This window comes from Electrona antarctica (assembly GCF_951216825.1).
Source record: "Electrona antarctica genome assembly, chromosome: 1".
NCBI classification, from domain to species: Eukaryota; Metazoa; Chordata; class Actinopteri; order Myctophiformes; family Myctophidae; genus Electrona; species Electrona antarctica.
In genome coordinates this window covers 32,292,338-32,312,454 of record NC_136806.1, presented here as the reverse complement: position 1 = coordinate 32,312,454, position 20,117 = coordinate 32,292,338, and the positions used below count along the sequence as shown (strand labels likewise).

At 44.2% G+C, this 20,117-nt stretch overlaps 1 protein-coding gene across 1 annotated transcript in view; it reads left to right on the top strand.

Moving 5' to 3' along the window:
- Positions 1 to 20,117, top strand: part of LOC306920045 (ATPase family gene 2 protein homolog A-like) — a gene marked incomplete at its 3' end in the record, with an annotated part of 37,176 nt that overhangs the window by 10,565 nt on the left and 6,494 nt on the right. The window contains exons 12-13 of the mRNA XM_079496652.1: positions 2,831 to 2,932; positions 4,406 to 4,559. Coding sequence (XP_079352778.1) covers positions 2,831 to 2,932; positions 4,406 to 4,559 — 256 coding nt within the window. The remainder of the gene's footprint in view (positions 1 to 2,830; positions 2,933 to 4,405; positions 4,560 to 20,117) is intronic.

Here is a 20,117-nt window from a genome sequence, read left to right as displayed (position 1 = left end):
TGCGCCGCGCGCAGCCGTTCACTTCCTTGTTTACGGGCAAAGCTGTCCTATTTTCTCTGTCCATGGTTTTGATCAGAACGGCGATGTTCTGTCCTCATTTCTGACTTATCCAAGCGTCTCGTTTGGAATATAAACGCTTCTAATGAGAGATGAGACTTGACAGCAGACAGCGCGAGGTAGTGATGGACCATTATACCTCCCGCTTTTGCGGGGAAATGGAAGGCGGGGCTTTTCAGAGTAAAATCTGCCTCATCTGCTTGGCACTCTTAGCTCCTTTATTTTGACAAACTCTGGCAGCATCATAAGTGTTAAGTGGTTCCTGTTGTCATCCATCAAAATGGCCGACGTGAGAAGTCTCTATATTGGCTCGCTCTTCTGCGGTTGGAAGTCAGATCAGATGTTCTCCCTGCTCGCTCATAGCTCCGTAGCGTATATTCACATCCAAAGCGCGGCCTCATTTTCTGACACGAGCCTTCGAGCATCTCGAGGGATCCGGAGCTACCTTTGGCTGAACCTTTATTGACTATCTGATCCACATATGCATGTGGTTTTTTCATTGAATGTGGAATACGCCCCCCCCCCCCACGCAGCAGTTTTGTTTCCCTCCTTTTAGAATATATATTTCCTCATTGGAAAGGCAGATAGAGTCATGCAGAAACCATCTCGCCGCACGTTGGACGGCCTTCAGACGCTCCCAGCCTCGTCTTGTCTGTCTCTGGGGTGTCGTCTGTCTGTCTGTTCTGTACAGTACACCACTCAGCCTGATGATGAGAAAAAGAGAGCTGGGGTCAGCCCAGATTGCCCTGCAACACCCCCCCCCCCCCCCCCCCCCCCCCCCTCCCTTTCCTTAAAGAAGCCTGGGAAGCAGATCACGGCGGGTTACCGTGACCTGCCAATTCGGCATCACTTTATCAGCAGAGCACATCTCCATCTCTTTAATCAAAACATAGAATGGAAAGCCAAAGGCAGAGGATGAGGAGGACGACATGCAGTCTGTACGCGTCTTTCACTCTACTCTAGGGCCTGCAACCATCCATTAATTTCAACGTGATTGTTTTTTTTCTTTAGTTTTTTTTGAGGGGCGCTAGCCCCTTTTCTTTTGTTTTTTTTGAGGGGCGCTAGCCCCAATATTTACCATTGACAATGCAAGGAGAAATTAGGTCAAATGTCTGCCAAATATGACGTAACTTTGTGGCAACACAAATTAAATGCCATTGACAATGAAGGGAAACTTTACGCCATATGTAGACGAGCAAATCGGCTAACCAATCACAGAAATGCAGTTGTGCATGAGATGTATGATGATGTATAATGATAAGAGCGCCCCTCACTTCACACATGTGTGATTTTTTAGGGGCTCCTATATGCTAACACAAACTTTGTCCTAACACAAACATTGAATCCCATTGACAACGAATGGACAATTTTGAGTGTTCGTGTAAACACAAACATTGCGTAACACAAACATTGAATTGTGATTGGCCGGAATGAGATGATCTATGCTGGTGTACGATAAGATCGCCCCTCACTTCACACAGGTGTGATTTTCATCAATTCGTCTGAACCACATGCAATCACTATTTTCCGTCTTTTGTCCTCAATACGTACTTAGCTCGGCCAATCAAATCATCACTATGGGGTGCTCAGCCAATCAAATCATGGCTATGGGGTACACACAAACACACAAAGCTGGGCATAGGAGTGCTTGTAATACCGCCCCTCAAAAATATAAAAAATAGTTTATATCGATTAAAAGAAAATACATTTACGATTTAAATTAAACAGTTTAACTGTTTCAGTCTCCCCTGGGCCTGTTTCAGCTGAGGTCAGCAGTGCTGATTGGCCACTGCAGAATGTGGAGGGAGGGGGGAGGAGTGGGGGGGACACACTTCCTGTGTCCTCGGAATTCCTGCTTGAACTGGAAATGTGCACCTCTCTCGCATCCCCATGGTATTGGAGACGGGTGGAAAATAAGCCAGCATTTCTCTCCCCCTGAAGGCAGACCACCATGAGAGAGACAAGATACTGAGGCGTATACTATAGCTCCATAATAATCTGGGTCGAATATTATCTGCAAGACAATTTAAGGTTTCGTTTTGAATTCGTCTCTTAGTTGATGTTGTTCTCAGAAAAGTGTCGTTCGTTCTCATCCATATATATATACTACTTCAATCTGAAACGATACCTATTTTCGTCTCCGTCAGGTGGATAGTATACGCGCTAAATATAAATGCACTGTATACCATTTTACCTCCCAGTTGGCCTGAGATCAAATCCCATTCCCACTCACATGCCTCCTTCACCGTGTCCGACTCTTCTGATAGTGACTAAGGAGGGAGGAAAGGAGGCTGCCAACCCGTCTTAACTACGACGTGTTGTGAGCTTGTGTACAAAGATCTGCAATTTGAGTGTCCACCCATCGTCACAAAAAGCTTTATCCATGACATGACCAGAATAGGGATGCTAGGGTTCAAGTTAAAGTGGTTAACCCATTCAGGATGGGAATGTTTAAGCATTATGTTATTCTTTATCTGTTGAAAAATAGCAGATCTACAAGCTCATCTACAAGCTTGTAGATCTGCTATTTTTTCTTCTGGGGGGTCCCTGGAACAACATATTTTCAGATGGGGGTCGGTGGCCACTTACATTTAATTCTGGGGGTCCTTGACATGAAAGGGTTTGATCACCACTGGCAGAGAAACATAGGTTTTTCAGAAAACTGTCATGATTTACAAGACATTTTTAGAATCTAGTCTCGGGTCTAAAGTGGTTAAAGTTAAAATAACTAGTTGGACCTCAGTGATTCTGACTGTACTTGTCTTTATTCCAGGAAGGGCACGCGGGACAAGTGTTGGTGCTGGGGGCTACAAACCGACCCCACGCTCTGGACCCTGCCCTCCGCCGGCCTGGGCGCTTCGACAAGGAGCTGGAGGTAGGCCTGGGCCATGTCACGTCAAATACAACGCAGTGTTAACCTATTGAGAGCTGAGGCCTCTACAAATGCCTTCAAAATCAGTGGTTCTCAAAATGGACCACAATCTGAAAACGTTTTGTACACTTTCTTCCCAAAGTAGCACATGGCACATGTATGTATATCTGCTTTTTATTTTCTTATTTTTGTAAGAACCACTGTTCACACCCGTGTGAAGTGAGTGGTTCAATTCTGTGTGAGGGGTACCCGTAGGTCCCCGGAAGTTCCAGACCCACAGGAACGCGGAAATCATTCAGGGTCAGGGCAATTCCACATCCCAGTTGGTGTCAGGATTGTTTAGTCCAGTTTTTCCCAAATAGTCTGCCATGAACATCAGTTGTTTATTGCGACCCTAGGTCATATTTACTATGGAAACCCTAAATTATTATTTTTTATTATTCATTATTTATTCTAACATTTTCAAAAATAGCCGACCCACAATTGCAATTCTTTCAGTGAATACGGGTTTGCATTCAAATGCATTGGCATGCCGGCTTTAACCCATTAAGACCTGAGGCCGATTCTTAAACAAAATGTTTCTATGTCAACCTTTTTCATGTCAAGGACCCCCTGAATTATCTGTATTTGGCCGTGGACCCCCATCTGAAAATATGTTGTTTCAGGGAGCCCCTCACAAGCAAAGATTTGAGTTAACTCTCTGAAAGAATATAATTATATTCAAAGATTTGATGCACATTTTCACAATTTTTTAAAAATAGCAGATCTACAAGGTCGTAGCGCAGCACCGAGTGCCAGGCTACGAGCTTGTAGATCTCGTTCTCGTCCTGAAGGGGATAAAACTGCTGGTTTAGACAAACTATTCTGCAACGCCTTGGCCACAGGCCTGACGTGAATGTCAGTATGAAAGTCAGCATCTCTCTCACTCTCTCTGTGGAAATGTGCAATAAATGTTTACTGCAATAATGTACTTCTGCTTGGAACATTGTCCTGTGGTGTTTCGCCATGTATTAAATCCTGACTATTTTTAATTTTACCACATTGAAACCAAAGGCAGATGTCCGCATGTGTGCATTACATCATCATGTGTGTTTCTGTACTCCTCTAGTCAAGTGGTTCTGCATTAGAGCAGTGGTTCCCAAAGTGGGGTCCGGGGACCCCTATTGAGGGAGTTCTATTATGATAGTTGAACCAAAGGACCCTTATGGGTCTGTAACTCTGAGAGTGTACGAATGGAACCATTTGTACACTCTCAAGAGTTAAAATAACATTGATTTTATGATATAAATTGTGGAAATGATGCCATTAAATGGGGCCCCGTAGACTAATGCATGTCAAACTGGGGGTCCATGAAATTAAATGGGTTGAGAATCACTGCTAGAGCCAATTGGGGGTCTTGCGGGCTTTGTGAACCAGTGCATTAGACGATGTTGTTGATGGTGTGTGTGTGTGTGTGTGTGTGTGTTCGTGTTCCAGGTGGGGGTCCCCAGTGCGTCGGAGCGGGCGGACATCCTCCAGAAGCTGCTGCTCTCGGTACCATGCAGCGCCTCGCCGGAGCAGCTGGCCACGCTGGCCGACTCCGCCCACGGCTACGTGGGAGCCGACCTCGCCGGCGTCTGCAAGGAGGCAGGCGAGTAGCACACACGGGTCAAAGTTCTCAAGACACTTTACATGTAGGGCAAAGGACTGACAGAAATTCCAGTTTGACTCGGTTCCACAGATAAACTAGAAAAAGTGCCCTTCTGGGCACAGGTCTCCACCAGGAGGATAGGAGTGTGTGTGTGATGTTTGGCAAAATGTTTAGGAGCAATATAAACGACGCGGCTTGGCCTGTTGTAGCGCCACCATGAGGCTGATTTGAAAACTGTCAAGTGGCATTTCTTCCAAAGCCTAGTGGGAATATGCATGCATGGCGATTTGTACAAAACGGGTACAAAGCGGGCTACTCCTGAAAAGTTTAGAAGCCAATCGTAGCCAATGAGGGTGGATTATGAGAAATCAAACAAACCCGTCTTGATCACATGACTATGGAGAGCATGTGTACAGATTTGCGGGAAATGTGGATAAAATCTGAAGGAGTAATATTAGAAAATGTGTTTTACATATGTCGGCCTCCTGGTGGCGCTATAAAGAGCAGATGTGATAAATTCCAGGCAAAGGTTTTTCCTTGGCCTCTAGGGAGTTGGCATACAAAGTTATCCACAGATCCGTGCAGTTAGAGGTAAAAACACCTTTCGGCCAGTTATAGCGCCACCATGAGGCTTGAAAATGTTCATGTGGCATTTCTTCCTCGGCCTAGTGGGAATGTGCGTGCACAATTTCACGGAAATCACACGATGTGTTAATGATTTGCAGCATTTTGTTTGAAACTAAGCACTCCTGCGAACTTTGGAAGCCAATCTTAGCCAATCAGGATGGAGTCTGACGAAGATTGACGAACTCAAAAACGAACCGTTTCGAGCTTGTTTATCTGCTACTTTTTGATGCTTTGTTGTGATGTAGTATGATCAAAGCAGGACATGGATTTAGTAAAAAAAAACGCAACAATATGGTTAAAACAATGACATGTTTTACGTCTGTTGTTGTGAGGAAAATGCGTAGTGAACCTGGGGAGATGGGCCAGGGTAATCGGTTACCCTGCAGTAGGCAATAATATAGGGTTATAGGCAGTAAGCAATAAAACCAATAATGTGGATCCCACAACTCCTCCAAACAATCGTATGAGTCATAGTTGGTGCAGACCACAACTTTCTAACTGGGGTTTTCTCAGCATTTCGCTCTACCCGCAAACTACCCTTTATTTTTATTTGCAACGTTATTGTGATCCGCTCGTAAGATATCGGCCTTTTGTGAAGCTTTTAGCCACAGCGGGGCACCTTTTCATTGACATGCGTTCGGTTCCTGAGAGGAAGTGGAGGATTTTCACTGGCATTTTAATCCCATTGATGGAAACAACCACCAAAACCACCACTTGTTGTGAAATTCCTCTCCCCTGACATTACAACCCAATCCACCACAATAGTAAGCACATCCTGTGTGTGTGTGTGTGTGTGTGTGTGTGTGTGTGTGTGTGTGTGTGTGTGTGTGTGTGTGTGTGTGTGTGTGTGTGTGTGTGTGTGTGTGTGTGTGTGTGTGTGTGTGTGTGTGTGTGTGTGTGTGTGTGTGTGTGTGTGTCACATGCACAATAGTTTTTCTGTTAACGTGTGGATATGTGTGTTTGCCTGCAACCATGTGTGCACGTCTGTGTGACCTCCGCCGCGTGCCTCCTGGGTGGTCCCGGGGTCCGAGAGGTACGTGGCGTATTGCATTACCAGCTGAGCTGAGCGGCAGATCGGGGGGGGGGGGAGGGTCTACCGCGCTGCGGAAGCACTCTGCCCGAAGAACGTGATTTACTGTCCGCAGAGAAGGGCCAGACGTGACTGCCAATGTTTTCAGAGAAACCTCTCTTCCCTCTCTCTCTCAGTCTCTTTCCCCTGGGGGAAGCAGCGGACACCGACGATTAAAAAAAACAAGTTTCAATGGCGTCCCCCGTTTTTCCTACCCGATTTTGCACCAGTGAGGGGTGGGAGGTTGAGGGTGTTGGTATTCTTTTTTTGAAAAAAATATAAAAAGATACTCAGAGAAAGGCTATATTATTTTACTTATATTGACCCTATTTCACGGATTAAAGCTAAGGTGACACAGATGCGTTCTAATGAACTACTATAACTAACTTTTAACTTGCATTACCATGTCCCTCAAACCGCAACATCTGCAAATCCCAAAGCTCACAGACAAACACACCCGTCTGTCCACACAAGTACGCCGAAGGGAAAAATGACCCGTCTAGTAGATTAGATTCTCTCTCTCTCTCTCTCTGTCTCTTTCTTTATGTTAGTCCTCCCCTGTTTCAGCTCTCTTATGCCAACAGTATGTGCGCCGTGTTATTTTCACAGTGTGCGGTTAGAAAATCCTGCCCAAATAAATGCTGAAATGGAACCGCGGGGTTCACACAGCGCGCACCGTACCGTACGTACAGTAGGATGCTCGACAAGGAGATGGTTGGAATAACATCGCAAGGCGTCAGAGCGTGTTACAGTTTTCCTTTCCACGTAGGGCCGTCGTGAAGCGGCCTCAAATATACCGGCGCCTGCGTTTTCATACGCGGCAGAACTCCGGCCGTGTTGTTTTAACTCCCGACGGTCCGTCTGTGTCAGAGTTTAAATAAACCACTCCGGGGGTGATCGGGAGGAGGTAAGGAGGTATGGTTCCAATTCCCAATTTACAATTTTAGGCATTTAGCAGACGCTCCGGATAGCGATTTGCAGTGAGCAAGGTCAACACGAGGTAATACGTCAAATGCATAGAGATGGTAATCGAGGCTCAGTGGTAAACCGGGAACCTATCATCAGTATAATATAAACATACATATATTAAGTACATTGACCACCGCCAATACCATCCCTATACTGTACTGTATGGGCCCTATTTTAATATAAACATACATATATTAAGTACATTGACCACCGCCAATACCATCCCTATACTGTACTATATGGGCCCTATTTTAATATAAACATACATATATTAAGTACATTGACCACCGCCAATACCATCCCTATACTGTACTATATGGGCCCTATTTTAATATAAACATACATATATTAAGTACATTGACCACCGCCAATACCGTCCCTATACTGTACTGTATGGGCCCTATTTTCGGTTTACTGCTTATTCCTAAACTTCTTTTCCTTTTTGTGCGTGGTGCCAGCCACTCCTATGTCTGTCTGTGTGTATGAGCACGGATCAGCACGGACCAGTACCACGCCAATTAGCACTGGATGGCACTGTTGAGCAGTGACACACACACACACACACACACACACACACACACACACACACACACACACACACTCTCTCTCTGTGTTTCTCGTGCGTCTTTAAGCCATGCTTCAACACGTTTATAGGGTCGACAAAGTGTTTTTTTGCACACACAACGTTTACAACGGAAGTGAAGCGACTGTCTGCGAGTGTGATTCATAGATGTGCCGGTCGCATAGACGGTAGACACATACACTACGTCATAACTGTGCGCAGGCTGTGCAGGCTAACAAAACTCTGTTTTTACCCGTTGATAGCTTGTAGATCTGTTCTATTTTGCATGCCATGCAACAGCCATCTACTATGAGTGCATAACTGAACGAATGAACAAAAACAAATGACGCTCATTTGTAAGTGAAAGTAAGGAGTAACAAAGCGTGTTTTGGCGGAGTAAATAGTTATTATATTACTATTTCTGCAGAGTAATTTGTTATACTACTCGTTACTGGAAAAAGTAATATGTAACTAGTAACTTGTTACTGCCCAACACTGGGAGTCTGTGTGGACCACCTGGAACCTCCTGAAGGACCTGTGGTGGTCCCCGTGCCACACTGTGTGCGTGCGTGCGTGCATGCGTGCGCGTGCGTGTTCCCAGTTGTTTGTGTTTTTGGCGGTACACGGATGTACGAAACACACAATGTGCCCACGATGTAAAAAATCTGTTTTTTCCTCATTAAAATAAAAGGAACAAAATAAATGCCATCTCATTCTCAAGTAGGAACCCCAGTTGTTTCCTTGTCCTGCTCAGGTAACAATGACCCGTTTGGGGGGTGGGGGGGGGAGGGAAGTAATCTGTGACACACTCCTTCCTTTAAAAATAAAGATGGAGGTGGTTGGTGGCTGGGCCATGCTGGGGTCACGCACATGTGATGCCAGACCTTCACACAGCTGTCTGGATCTCCCGCCAGCACACACATAACGTGCAAGCCATGAATGCACACACACGCACGCACGCACGCACGCACGCACGCACGCACGCACGCACGCACACACGCGCGCGCACGCACACACACACACACATCCTGGACAGTAGACTCTTGCTTACACAGACTAAAAAGCGCAGCTGTCCAAGGCTATTCTAGCCAAAGCGCCCGGATGACCAAACCAAGCTGCCATGTGTGACGGTGTGTCTGTGTACTGTACTTTATTGTACTGTACAGTAGGGGGGTTTTGTGTTTGTTCCAGACAGACTTGTGCAGAGGTTTAGTTAACGTGTTGATGGCGGAGTTACTTAGACCTCGGGCCAATTCGGCAAATACTCTTTTCTAGAACCGTTTTCTGAAGGAAAACAAAAGAAGAAAATACAGTATTTTGCTTTAATCATATCCGTGGTTATGGACCCCCAAAATAATCTGTATTATGCCACGGACCAATATGGTTGTTCCAGGGCCCCCCCGGGCCCCCCGGAAGCTCTTGAGTGTACTTTGTACGTCAGGATACATCACTGAGGATACGTCCCAGGTGCATCCATGCAATGTTTTTTAGTTATAGTTCTTCTATTTATAGCGACTCATAGAAATAGACTATGTGACAACCAGGTATAGTCTGGTGACCACCGGAGAGACGGGTGACAGCCGGAATGTAGACGGCAACCGGGTGAGCAGTATGGGTTAGCGCCCACCACTCCTGAATGAACTGTCTGGTGCTGGGACTCTGGTGCAATGCACAGGTCCTGGGCCTGGTGAGAGCAGGAGTGGACCTGGTGAGACGTAGGAGGGGCCCGGACAGGAGACAACCCACAGAGCCTAGTCCCTCCATACGCCAGAAGTGTACCTCCCAGCCCTGACAGAGTAGTTCTGGAGTAGTTCCAACGGATTGTGTGGCCCTGGTTTTGCCCTAGTGGGACTGATTGAGGGTAGCTACTGGGACGTAAGTCGGGACTTGATCACCCCAGCTGGGTCGCCTGAGTGAGGGGTATGATGTTGGAAGACCCGAAACCCCGTTGACTTCAGGATACATCACCGAGGATACGTCCCAGTAGCCTGGCTAATAAGCCAGACTAATATCACACAACACTGTCGCGGTATATCAGTCTGGGCTGGCTCCACTTGGATACCGTGTCCCGATTGGTCCGACCTGTTTTCTGCTGTAGGAAAGAGGCGTGCTACTGAGCCTCGCCAGACCGTAATCCGCTGGTAGGCAACTTTTTTTTGCCAACAGCTGATTCGGTCTGGTTTATTAACCAGGCTAACGTCCCAGGTGCATCCATGCGATGTTTTTTAGTTATAGTTATGTACCTTCCTTGGAGATTTTGGTTACTCTCAGTAGTGAACTCTAGTGGGCAAATTATGTATTGCCGGAGAAGCTGGCATTTGACTGATCTGAAATGAAAAAGCCCAGTGGAAAGTGACTAAGTACTGTACTTGAGTACAATTTTGAGGTATTTGTACTTTACTTGAGTATTTCCAATGTCCAATACTTTTCCTTTTACTCCACTACATCTCGGAGGCAAATATTGTACTTTTACTCCACTACAATTATTTGAAATCTTTAGTTACTAGTTGTTTTTGATTATTATTACGAAACGTACATTGACCACTTCATTTTGGTCATTTGAAAACAGCTGATCTACAAGCTCACAATGTGTCATGGTGTGACACATTGTGAGCTTGTAGACCTGCTATTTTCAAAAGATTGTTAGTTGACAACTTGAAAAGGGACATTCTGCATATCAGTACTTTTACTTTTGGTACTTTAAGTACATTTGGATGCCAATGCTTTTGTACTTTTACTCAAGTACATTTTAGATTACGGACTTTTACTTGTAACAGAGTATTTATATATTGCATTATTGATACTTTTACTTACCCATTTTGACCTGAGATCAGATTCTAAAAATGTCTTCTACATCCTGACAGTTTTCTGAAAAAGTTATATTTCTATGTCAGTCGTTCTTCGATTTTTCAAAAATAGCAGACCGACAAGCTCGTAGCGCACCACTCGGTGGCGTGCTATGAGCTTGTAGATCTGCTATTTTTCAATAGCTAAAGCATAACATAATGCTAACACCAAAAGGGGTTCCCGCCCAAAATGGGTTAATGGCCAACACAAAAATCTAAAATGACACAGAAGCTTTCCAGGTTTTAATGGGTTAAGCAAATATTGTAAGTACCACTGCTAAATCCCCCAGTAAAGACAGGTAACTCATTTTTTTCACCCAGTGTCAATTGTCTAATGTTATACTGGGCGCTACATTTCCACCACTGCCAACCTGGGGGGGGGGGGGGGGGGTCACCGGACTGACCTCATGCTTCCTTCTATGCATGAGGAAGCCCACAGCGTCCCCAGTGGGAATCGAACCCAGGACCATCTAGCCGTGAGGCGACAGCACTACTAACTGTGCCCCCGATGTGAATGAGTAACTTGAAGAAGATAATATCATCAGTGTGTATTTCCTGTTGGGATCAATAGTGTTCTTGGAACAGCAGAGAGAGCAGACTGATGATGTTTCTTCACAGGAAATCCATTGTTTCCGCATCTCTTTGGCAGTGGTGTACAATAACTAAGTAGATGTGCTCAACTATTGCACTTCAATACAATTTTGAGGTACTTTTACTTCTCCACCAGTGGCTCCCAACCCTTTTCATGTCAAGCACCCCAAAATGATACTCATTGGCCTGCGGACCCACCATTTGGAAATATATGCCAAAGACCCCCATTTAGAGAAGATTTGTATGCCTCTAGGGCCCCCGGTTTGACCTGAATTAGGCTACGGCCCCCAATTTAATGACATTTCTATCTGGGACCCGAATATATATTGTAAGTAAAATCAAACTTAATTTAACTCTGAGAGTGAGAGTGTTGTACACTCTGAGTTACAGACCCATAATGTGTGTGTGTTCCATTTGTACACTCTGAGTTACAGACCCATAATGTGTGTGTGTGTGTGTGTGTGTGTGTGTGTGTGTGTGTGTGTGTGTGTGTGTGTGTGTGTGTGTGTGTGTGTGTGTGTGTGTGTGTGTGTGTGTGTGTGTGTGTGTGTGTGTGTGTGTGTGTGTGTGTGTGTTATTATTAGTCCGGCAGCTGGGCTTGTGGGGTGGGAAATTTGGTATATAGTTTTTTTTTTTGTCCTAAAATATTGTCTATATACATTAATGATGAAATGTAATGAGGTCAGCACATTTTGGGCACATTTGGTTTTTAGCCCAAGAAGTGTTTTTTTGTGCAAAACGAATGCTTGGAATGTATTCAGAATCATGAAACCCCCCTAGTTTGACATGCATACATATAGGATGTTAACACTTTGAGAGCTGCCCCCTCTAGTGGTTATTAAGTACCTCGGCACCATGCTTCACATCAACAGTATATGAGCCAGAGACGAAACCGAAAGCACATTGTAGTCTAGCAGCTGGCGATGTTGTTTATCTTTCGCCAGAAACGGTAATATGTCGGCCACAATGGGATCAAAAATCACTATTCTCATCTAAACGCCGGACGGATTTGACAAAAAGACAGATTTAGGAGTATTTTAATTATCATAATTAATCATAATTAGTGGATTCCAATGGCGTGCGCGCACATTTTGCCTTGTGCTTGGAGGGACATAGCAACCTGCCTAGCAACCTGGTCACAGCAGAGGTATGCGTTTGGCTTCTGCCGGTCGATTTTGATAGGTAGGATCACATATAAACCATTATAAAACAAATTGCTCAATACCGACAGCCGGTCAGCAAGTGGATTCATGAATGTATGTATATAGACAATATGTTAGGCCAATAAAAAAGACTATTGCCAAATGTCCCACTTTAAACAAAAGAAGCCTGTCGGCTGCTGGACTATTACATTTCTCCAATTACGAGAGCGCTTTTAAATGGAGGATTCCTGTAGTTTAAGCTTGGAATCTGTCATGCAGTGTCATGTGTTTCTCCCAGATGCTGTCCTTCTGTCGGGCAAATGATCCCAGCGCTGGCAGATGACTCATTTCCTCCGCCTAAACAGCGTAAATTGGCGTGCGTGTGGTTGTGTGTGTGTTTGTGTTGAGTGCATGCGTGCGTGCGTGTGTGTGCGTGCGAGAGAGCAAGCATGAGCATGTGAGCAAAAGCGGACGTGTGTGTATACACATGCAAAAATGTGCATGAGTGAGTGAGTGCACATGTTTGCGCGTGCTTGTTCAGTTTGTGCCACATCCGGACACACTGTTTACAAGACTTGAGTCTAAACAGGGGAAGCCCACTGGAAAAAAGGAAGTGCCTCGTAATATAGATTATGAGGAATAATAAACGCACATATTGCGCACATTGACTGTCCTGTTATAAAAGCCTCTAGAGCTGCGGTGGAAAGTAACTAAGTACTGTCATGCACTTTATGTACAGCCAAAGTGCAGTAACAACGGTTTTTTGGACACACCGACTTATTTGTGTACGCCAAAGGTCAAATTAGTCTTCATGATTTTGGGTGGATAAACAATTACCTCAAGAACAACACTTATTTGCCGATATCGCATTTGGCTGACCAGTTGAAACACTTTTAAAAACATCTTTTCCCCCATACTGCACTTTAGGGCAGATGCTTAAAGGACACCTGTCGCATATCAACCTGTCGTCATTATAATTGGTCCTCACTAATGCTCATTATGGTAAACTGGTAGAGAAAAAAACAACTTGCGCTCCACAACAATGTTGGCCCATTAAAAAGGTGAAAGCACCTGTAGTATTTTGTTGATTTTAGTGTTGGCTATTACAAAAATAGCAGATCTACGAGCTCACTCGAGGACCATTTGTGCCGCCATGGGAGCTTGTACATCTGCTATTTGGAACATTTTTTTGAAAAAACCTTGAAAGTATGAGAACTACTTGAGATGTACTTGATTTTTAGAACTTGCGCTGCTCCCGTGCTTGCGGTTAGGGTTATAGGTTAGTCACCTGGGATGTTTTAGTGTTAGTATTGTTTAGATTTTAGTCGACTATATCTACAGTTGATTTAGTTGACTAAAATGTATTTTGACTGACCTTGATGCCGTCTACTACTACGACTACGACTACGATCTGCTATTTTCAGCAACCATTGACTTAGGCCAAACAATTGCCAGTTTTGGCCTAAGTCACATTCTTATTTTGGCCTAAGTCACATTCTTATTTTGGCCTAAGTCACATTCTTATTTTGGCCTAAGTCACATTCTTATATTGGCCTAAGTCAGTCTTATTTTGGCCTAAGTCACATTCTTATATTGGCCTAAGTCACAGTCTTATTTTGGCCTAAGTCACATTCTTATATTGGCCTAAGTCACAGTCTTATTTTGGCCTAAGTCACATTCTTATTTTGGCCTAAGTCACAGTCTTATTTTGGCCTAAGTCACAGTCTTATTTTGGCCTAAGTCACATTATTATTTTGGCCTACGTCACATTATTATTTTGGCCTAAGTCACATTATTATTTTGGCCTGAGTCACATTATTATTTTGGCCTAAGTCACATTATTATTTTGGCCTAAGTCACATTATTATTTTGGCCTAAGTCACATTATTATTTTGGCCTAAGTCGCATTCTTATTTTGGCCTAAGTCACATTATTATTTTGGCCTAAGTCGCATTCTTATTTTGGCCTAAGTCACATTATTATTTTGGCCTAAATCACATTATTATTTTGGCCTAAGTCACATTATTATTTTGGCCTAAGTCGCATTCTTATTCTGGCCTAAGTCACATTATTATTTTGACCTAAGTCACATTATTATTTTGGCCTAAGTCACACTCCTCTTAATAAAAGGTGCGGGATCAGTATGATCATTTTCAATTAGGACTTTGCCGTGGTGGCCAGTGTCATGAGGAGTTGCCTTAGGCAAAAAATAAATAAATAAATAAATAAATATAATATTAACAGGGACAATCCACACTAACCAACATGTTCTATTTCAAATCCACGTAAATTGGCCAGAGTTAGCCAGAAGCGCATTTTAATCTGTAGTCCCTGAGCAGGCTCATGATTTAGGCTGTTTAGTTTAAGAAGGTGACATACAGTATGTACGCTCCTATGCCAAAATGTGGAACGCCCTACCAACAGTCATTAAGACATGCGAATCCCTTGACTCCTTCAAAACCGCTCTCAAAGGGCACCTACGGACGGCTGCAATTCGAAACTGGCCCCTGTAAAATCGGAATCCCTCAAACACGGACGCAAGGACAACACAAGAGACGGTCGCGGCCACACAGCCAACTCAAGGTACGGCCACGGAGCCGACTTGGGGACCCAACACAAGGACAACACAAGAGACGGTCACGGCCACACAGCCAACTCAAGGTACGGCCACGGAGCCGACTTGGGGACCCAACGCAGCTCCTCCAAGGAAAACAAACAAATTAACAGAGCTGAACGTGAATCCCCCCCACCGCCCACCCCTTTTTTTCCCTCACTGTATATGTTTCCTTTCCCTTTTTACCTCCTTTATGATGAATTCCTGTTCTGTCCTTTGTCTATATAGAAGTGTCTATTTGTACGTCTCTAAATGTTTTTGATGATTTGAACATGGTGGACCCTATTGGAAACAAGTGTAATGCTTAATTGGGTCGTCCACTCACAGTTAACAGCCTTTGTATTGAGTTTGTGCTTGAAATGTACTGTAATTCTGCAAACTGTTAATACATTTTTCAATCAATCAATCAATATGTCCTGTGCATTTTTGTTTACAAAGCCTATAAGGCACACAGATTAGTTTTTTTAAATTCATAATATGTCGCAATGCTCAATGCCAAAAACACAATTAAATCATCACTCTCGAGTCTCGACTATATTATTTGTCTGACAATGAATCGGTGGAGTGAAATGTGACAACCCTGTAGATGACCCTGCTGTATACAGCAGGCCTGAGGAGGAATGTCACAACGGTGACAACCCTGTAGATGACCCTGCTGTATACAGCAGGCCTGAGGAGGAATGACAACGGTGACAACCCTGTAGATGACCCTGCTGTATACAGCAGGCCTGAGGAGGAATGACAACGGTGACAACCCTGTAGATGACCCTGCTGTATACAGCAGGCCTGAGGAGGAATGCCAGGAAACTGAGCAGAGTATCGCATTGTTTGACATAAATCGTGCGCTTTTTGGAAGGCGTAGGATAAGCTGCGGCGTGACTAAATGCTCCGTGGCGCTCGCCAAGGTCGGCCGTTCCCATATAAAGCACTTTTTTTCTCGACCTTGTCCTCCCCTGTCCTTTTAAAGACACTCGAGGAATTTCGGGACAGGTCACATAAATATATGGCAGGGATCAGTATGTGAAGTTTATTTGGGGCCTCTGTTTATAAAATCCGGAAATGTTCGCCTCGTACTCTTTAACCCTTGGCACTTACCTTTACCCAAAGACAGCTGTGTGCGCACGCGCGTGTGCGTGCGTGCGTGTGTGTGTTTGGTGTCTGTCTATATCAGCGTGTTTGTCTTAGACTAGCGCACGTGCACATGTTTTTTAGTTTGGGTGGGGTGTTAGCGTGCACATTTACACGTTTTCTGTTTGGCCCGTGTGCGTGCGTGTGTGTGTGTGTGTGTGTGGCTGTGCACACTTAAAGAGCACATATTGCAGTGTTTGAGCTGGGGGGGGGGGGAACAGATGTTGGCTATTGTAAATACAGGTGCAGAGAGCACTCCGGAAGCCCGGTGCGAGTAATGAAAACGTTCCTGTTGTGTCTTTTTTTCCTTTCTCTAACGGCGTAATGCCAAAAGTATTTCACCATTCATCTGAGGACAGTGTGGACGTACCTCGACACCGGCGCTGGACAAAGCACTCAACGCCACTACTTGACTCAAAGTACACATCGCTGCAGGGTCGGTTGTGACAGCAAATTTAGATTTTAGTGTTTTAGTCGTATAGTCTCTTGAATCGTTTTCATTTAGTTTTAGTCACCTTTTGGTCACCTGGAATGTTTTAGTGTTAGTCTAGTTTTAGTCGACTAGATCTACAGTTGATTTAGTCAACTAAAATGTATTTTGGCAGGCCTTGATGGCTGATTTTACACTTAGCAGATTTACAGATATCCGATCTACAAGCTCACAACGCGTCGCTCTGCAACGCGTTTTCAGCATGCAACCAAGTGTAAAATGACTTATACTGGATCTCTTGTCCATTAGTCCCTTCCTAACATTTTAGTGTAGTTTTTATTTGTTGACGAAATTGTCAATATATTTAGTCTTAGTTTTAGTCATCATAGCTTAGTTTTCATTTAGTTTCCATTCAGTTTTCGTCAGTGAAAAAAGGCAGTCGACGAACATTTTTCGTCATGGTATTAGTTGACAAAATCAACACTGTATCGCTGCTGTCCGGCGGAAACCTCTCATCTCCGTATTGAGACAAATGTAGCAAATAACCAACAGCCCATGCAGTGTGATCACACTATAGCGTCACACAAAAGCACAAAACGGGAGCAGAGCCGCAAGCTCGAAACGTGGCGTGAGCTTGTAGAACATGTTTTTGCTATTTCACATAGATATTAAAAAAATAGATGCCTCATTGGCCGCTGCAGTTCATTGGAGCGACCTGTCTTCATTGAAGGCAGGAAGTCAAGTGGACGTGCTGAAGGCATTTGCTTAAGGCACACTGCGTCGCTGCCCAAGTGACGTCACACATGCGACTCCTCCATGTCTCTCGCTGTCACTCAAGTGACTACTGGCCAATCACGGCGCGTCTTTTCCGGGACTTATGTTACGCACGCGGCTTCACAAGGAATCTCGGGAAGATTATGCCGTCAATTTTGACACGTGCCCCAGAGCCGGAAGAGGCAGCGTCTACCTTTTTTATGTCTATGCATGTGCACACCACACTCACCCTCACGTGCACACTGTACAGATCTAGTCACCTTACACACGCCCACACATGCACTCTCTTGGCTCTCCATGATGAGATCCGGAATGCTGCGTCGGGGTGCAGACAGTCTTTTGACACGCCGCACTGCTGATGCACTGCTGTTGTTGACAAGCAGGAGCCCTCGTCAGGGATCCTGCTTCTCAAGACCTCTTTTGGAACGTTTAGCTTACTCATCCATCAGGATTGCATTCTTCATCAATTGATTGATTTATGTATTACGTTCTTCCTGTACACATTTCTTATATTTCTCAATGAATAGGTGAATCTCAGCAAGATTATATCTAGTGGCATGAATGAATATTAAATGTTTTAACTTATTTTTTATATATATAAAGTATGATAATTTAGGGCTGGACGATATGGACATAATCACATATAATTGTATATAATAAGTAAATTAATAAGTAACAATAAGTAAGTAAATAAAGTAATCAAATTAATATAAATCAACCTATGCCAGCGCCTGTGTCCAGCCATCCACTAAGAGAATCGGTTTCCTCTCCCCTGTAGCCCCATGCACACACGCACTGTAACCATCAGCTATCATTAGCATTAGTGCACACTGTTTACCTTTCGCCAGAAACGTTTACTTGTTGGGAATGATGCGAATCAAAGTCACAAATGACATCCGGACTTTGGAAGGGTGATGATCACCAAGGACAGCGCTCGTAAATTCCGAGTTATTGAGGTTTGAAAATCCTGCTTTGAACCGAGGTAAATGGAGAGCAGTTGTAACGTCCCATAGCTGGTGGTGACGGAGACGTTGCATAGCAACCGGATCAATGTTAAAAGCTGCTCTTGGGCTCAACCACTATATACACGGAGTATACAGGGTGGTATGTATATATACGTACCTATTTGCTAAGTACCTGGTAGAAAAATAGTTAAAACAAGGACAACATTATCACGATGTTACGATATCCGAAATAACAGAAATGCTATTAAATGGGGTTCCGAGGCCTAATGCATGTCAAACTGAGGGTCGTTGAAATTAAAATGGTTGAAAATCACTGCTATAGAGCTGTAGAAAGCTTGTCTCATGGGGGTCCCTCGCATATGTTTTCAAATGGGGGTTCCGCAGGCTAATAAGTGTCAATTTGGGGGTCCTTGACAAGAAAACGTTTGAGAACCACTGCTCTAGTAGTCTACCCCCCCCCCCCCCCTCCTATGCCTCCAACCAAATTGTGGCCGTGTTGATTGGCTTCCTCCGTTCCTAGTTCTTGGGCCTGATGGTGTGATGTTTTGCAAATGTGCATTCTTGGCTGTGTGTAGCAGGGGCCCCTTCCTTCTTATTCTCAATTCCCTCTAGATTGCTGGCGAATATGAAGCATTCTCCAAATAAGAGGGAACAAAAAAATGGAAAGGGGGAAAAAACACCAGTCTGCATAAGGTTCAGATTAAATTGTGTTTCGCCCCCCACAACCCCCACCCCCACAACCCCCCCTCTCTTTCTCTTCCCATCGGATGTTTTCATAGCTAAACCAAATGTGTGCTCGCTGTGAGCCAAGAGCAGCCAGGAGAGAGAGAATCCCTGGAGCAGCGATCCTTAAGTCACGTCGTTGAGTCAAGTTTCCGCTGCCCTCGGGGCAGGCCAAGCCAGGCCTGGATACAGCGAGCACATGCACTGCGGCTTACAGCCCTCTTCCATTTCCCCCTTGGCTGCAAAACCTCGACATTTCTGCTGGCGAAATAGCAGATTTACTGTAGATACTGGATTCATTTTAGATCGTTGGTTTACAAACGATTTGCCAGTTTTTTTGGTTTTTCCAGTGTTTGTTTGTTCTAAAGCACTATAAGTGCACTATAAGTATAAGTGTCCCATGACAAGAGTAGTTCAACATACTCACTGTATACATTATCAGGTGCCATTTCTCTGCAAGGTTTGACATTTACAAACTTTCATTCATTTTGGTTAACCAAATGTATGCCAAGAACGTGGGATTCCGTTTTATTATCCACCCCCGCCTGTGCCAGAATGTAAAAATATGTCTTTCTTTAATGTAATTTAATCCAGTAATTAACAGTTTTAATGCTGTTTAATCGTGTTCCAAGATCTCCCTGCCTAGTTTTCACTAACCTTTATAGAGCCACTGTGCCAACTTGATTGTTGCTTGTCATGAAAATACACTTTTAAACTGTGTAATCGCTTGTGGTAGTGTTAAAGAATATTCCAAAGTGGCGATTACAACAACAGAGCGGAGATGGAATGCACGTGTTGCACGGCACCGCCGCCATTGTCATGCATCAGGCCTCAATTTCCCAGAAACCTTTGCATGCCGGTGCGACGGATGTTTTTGCAATGACATCATCAAAACGCGTCACCCATCCCACTCTGTCCGATGGAAACCCTGTATGACTTAAAACTTATAAAACGGGATTATATAACCTTCCAAGGGGAAGTGTATGTATATATATATATATATATATATATATATATATATATATATTTATACACACACACACACACACACTAGGGCATTAACGACTTGAGATTTTTCCAAGTCGACTTGTCAGACAGTAAAGTCGAAGTTGAGTCGA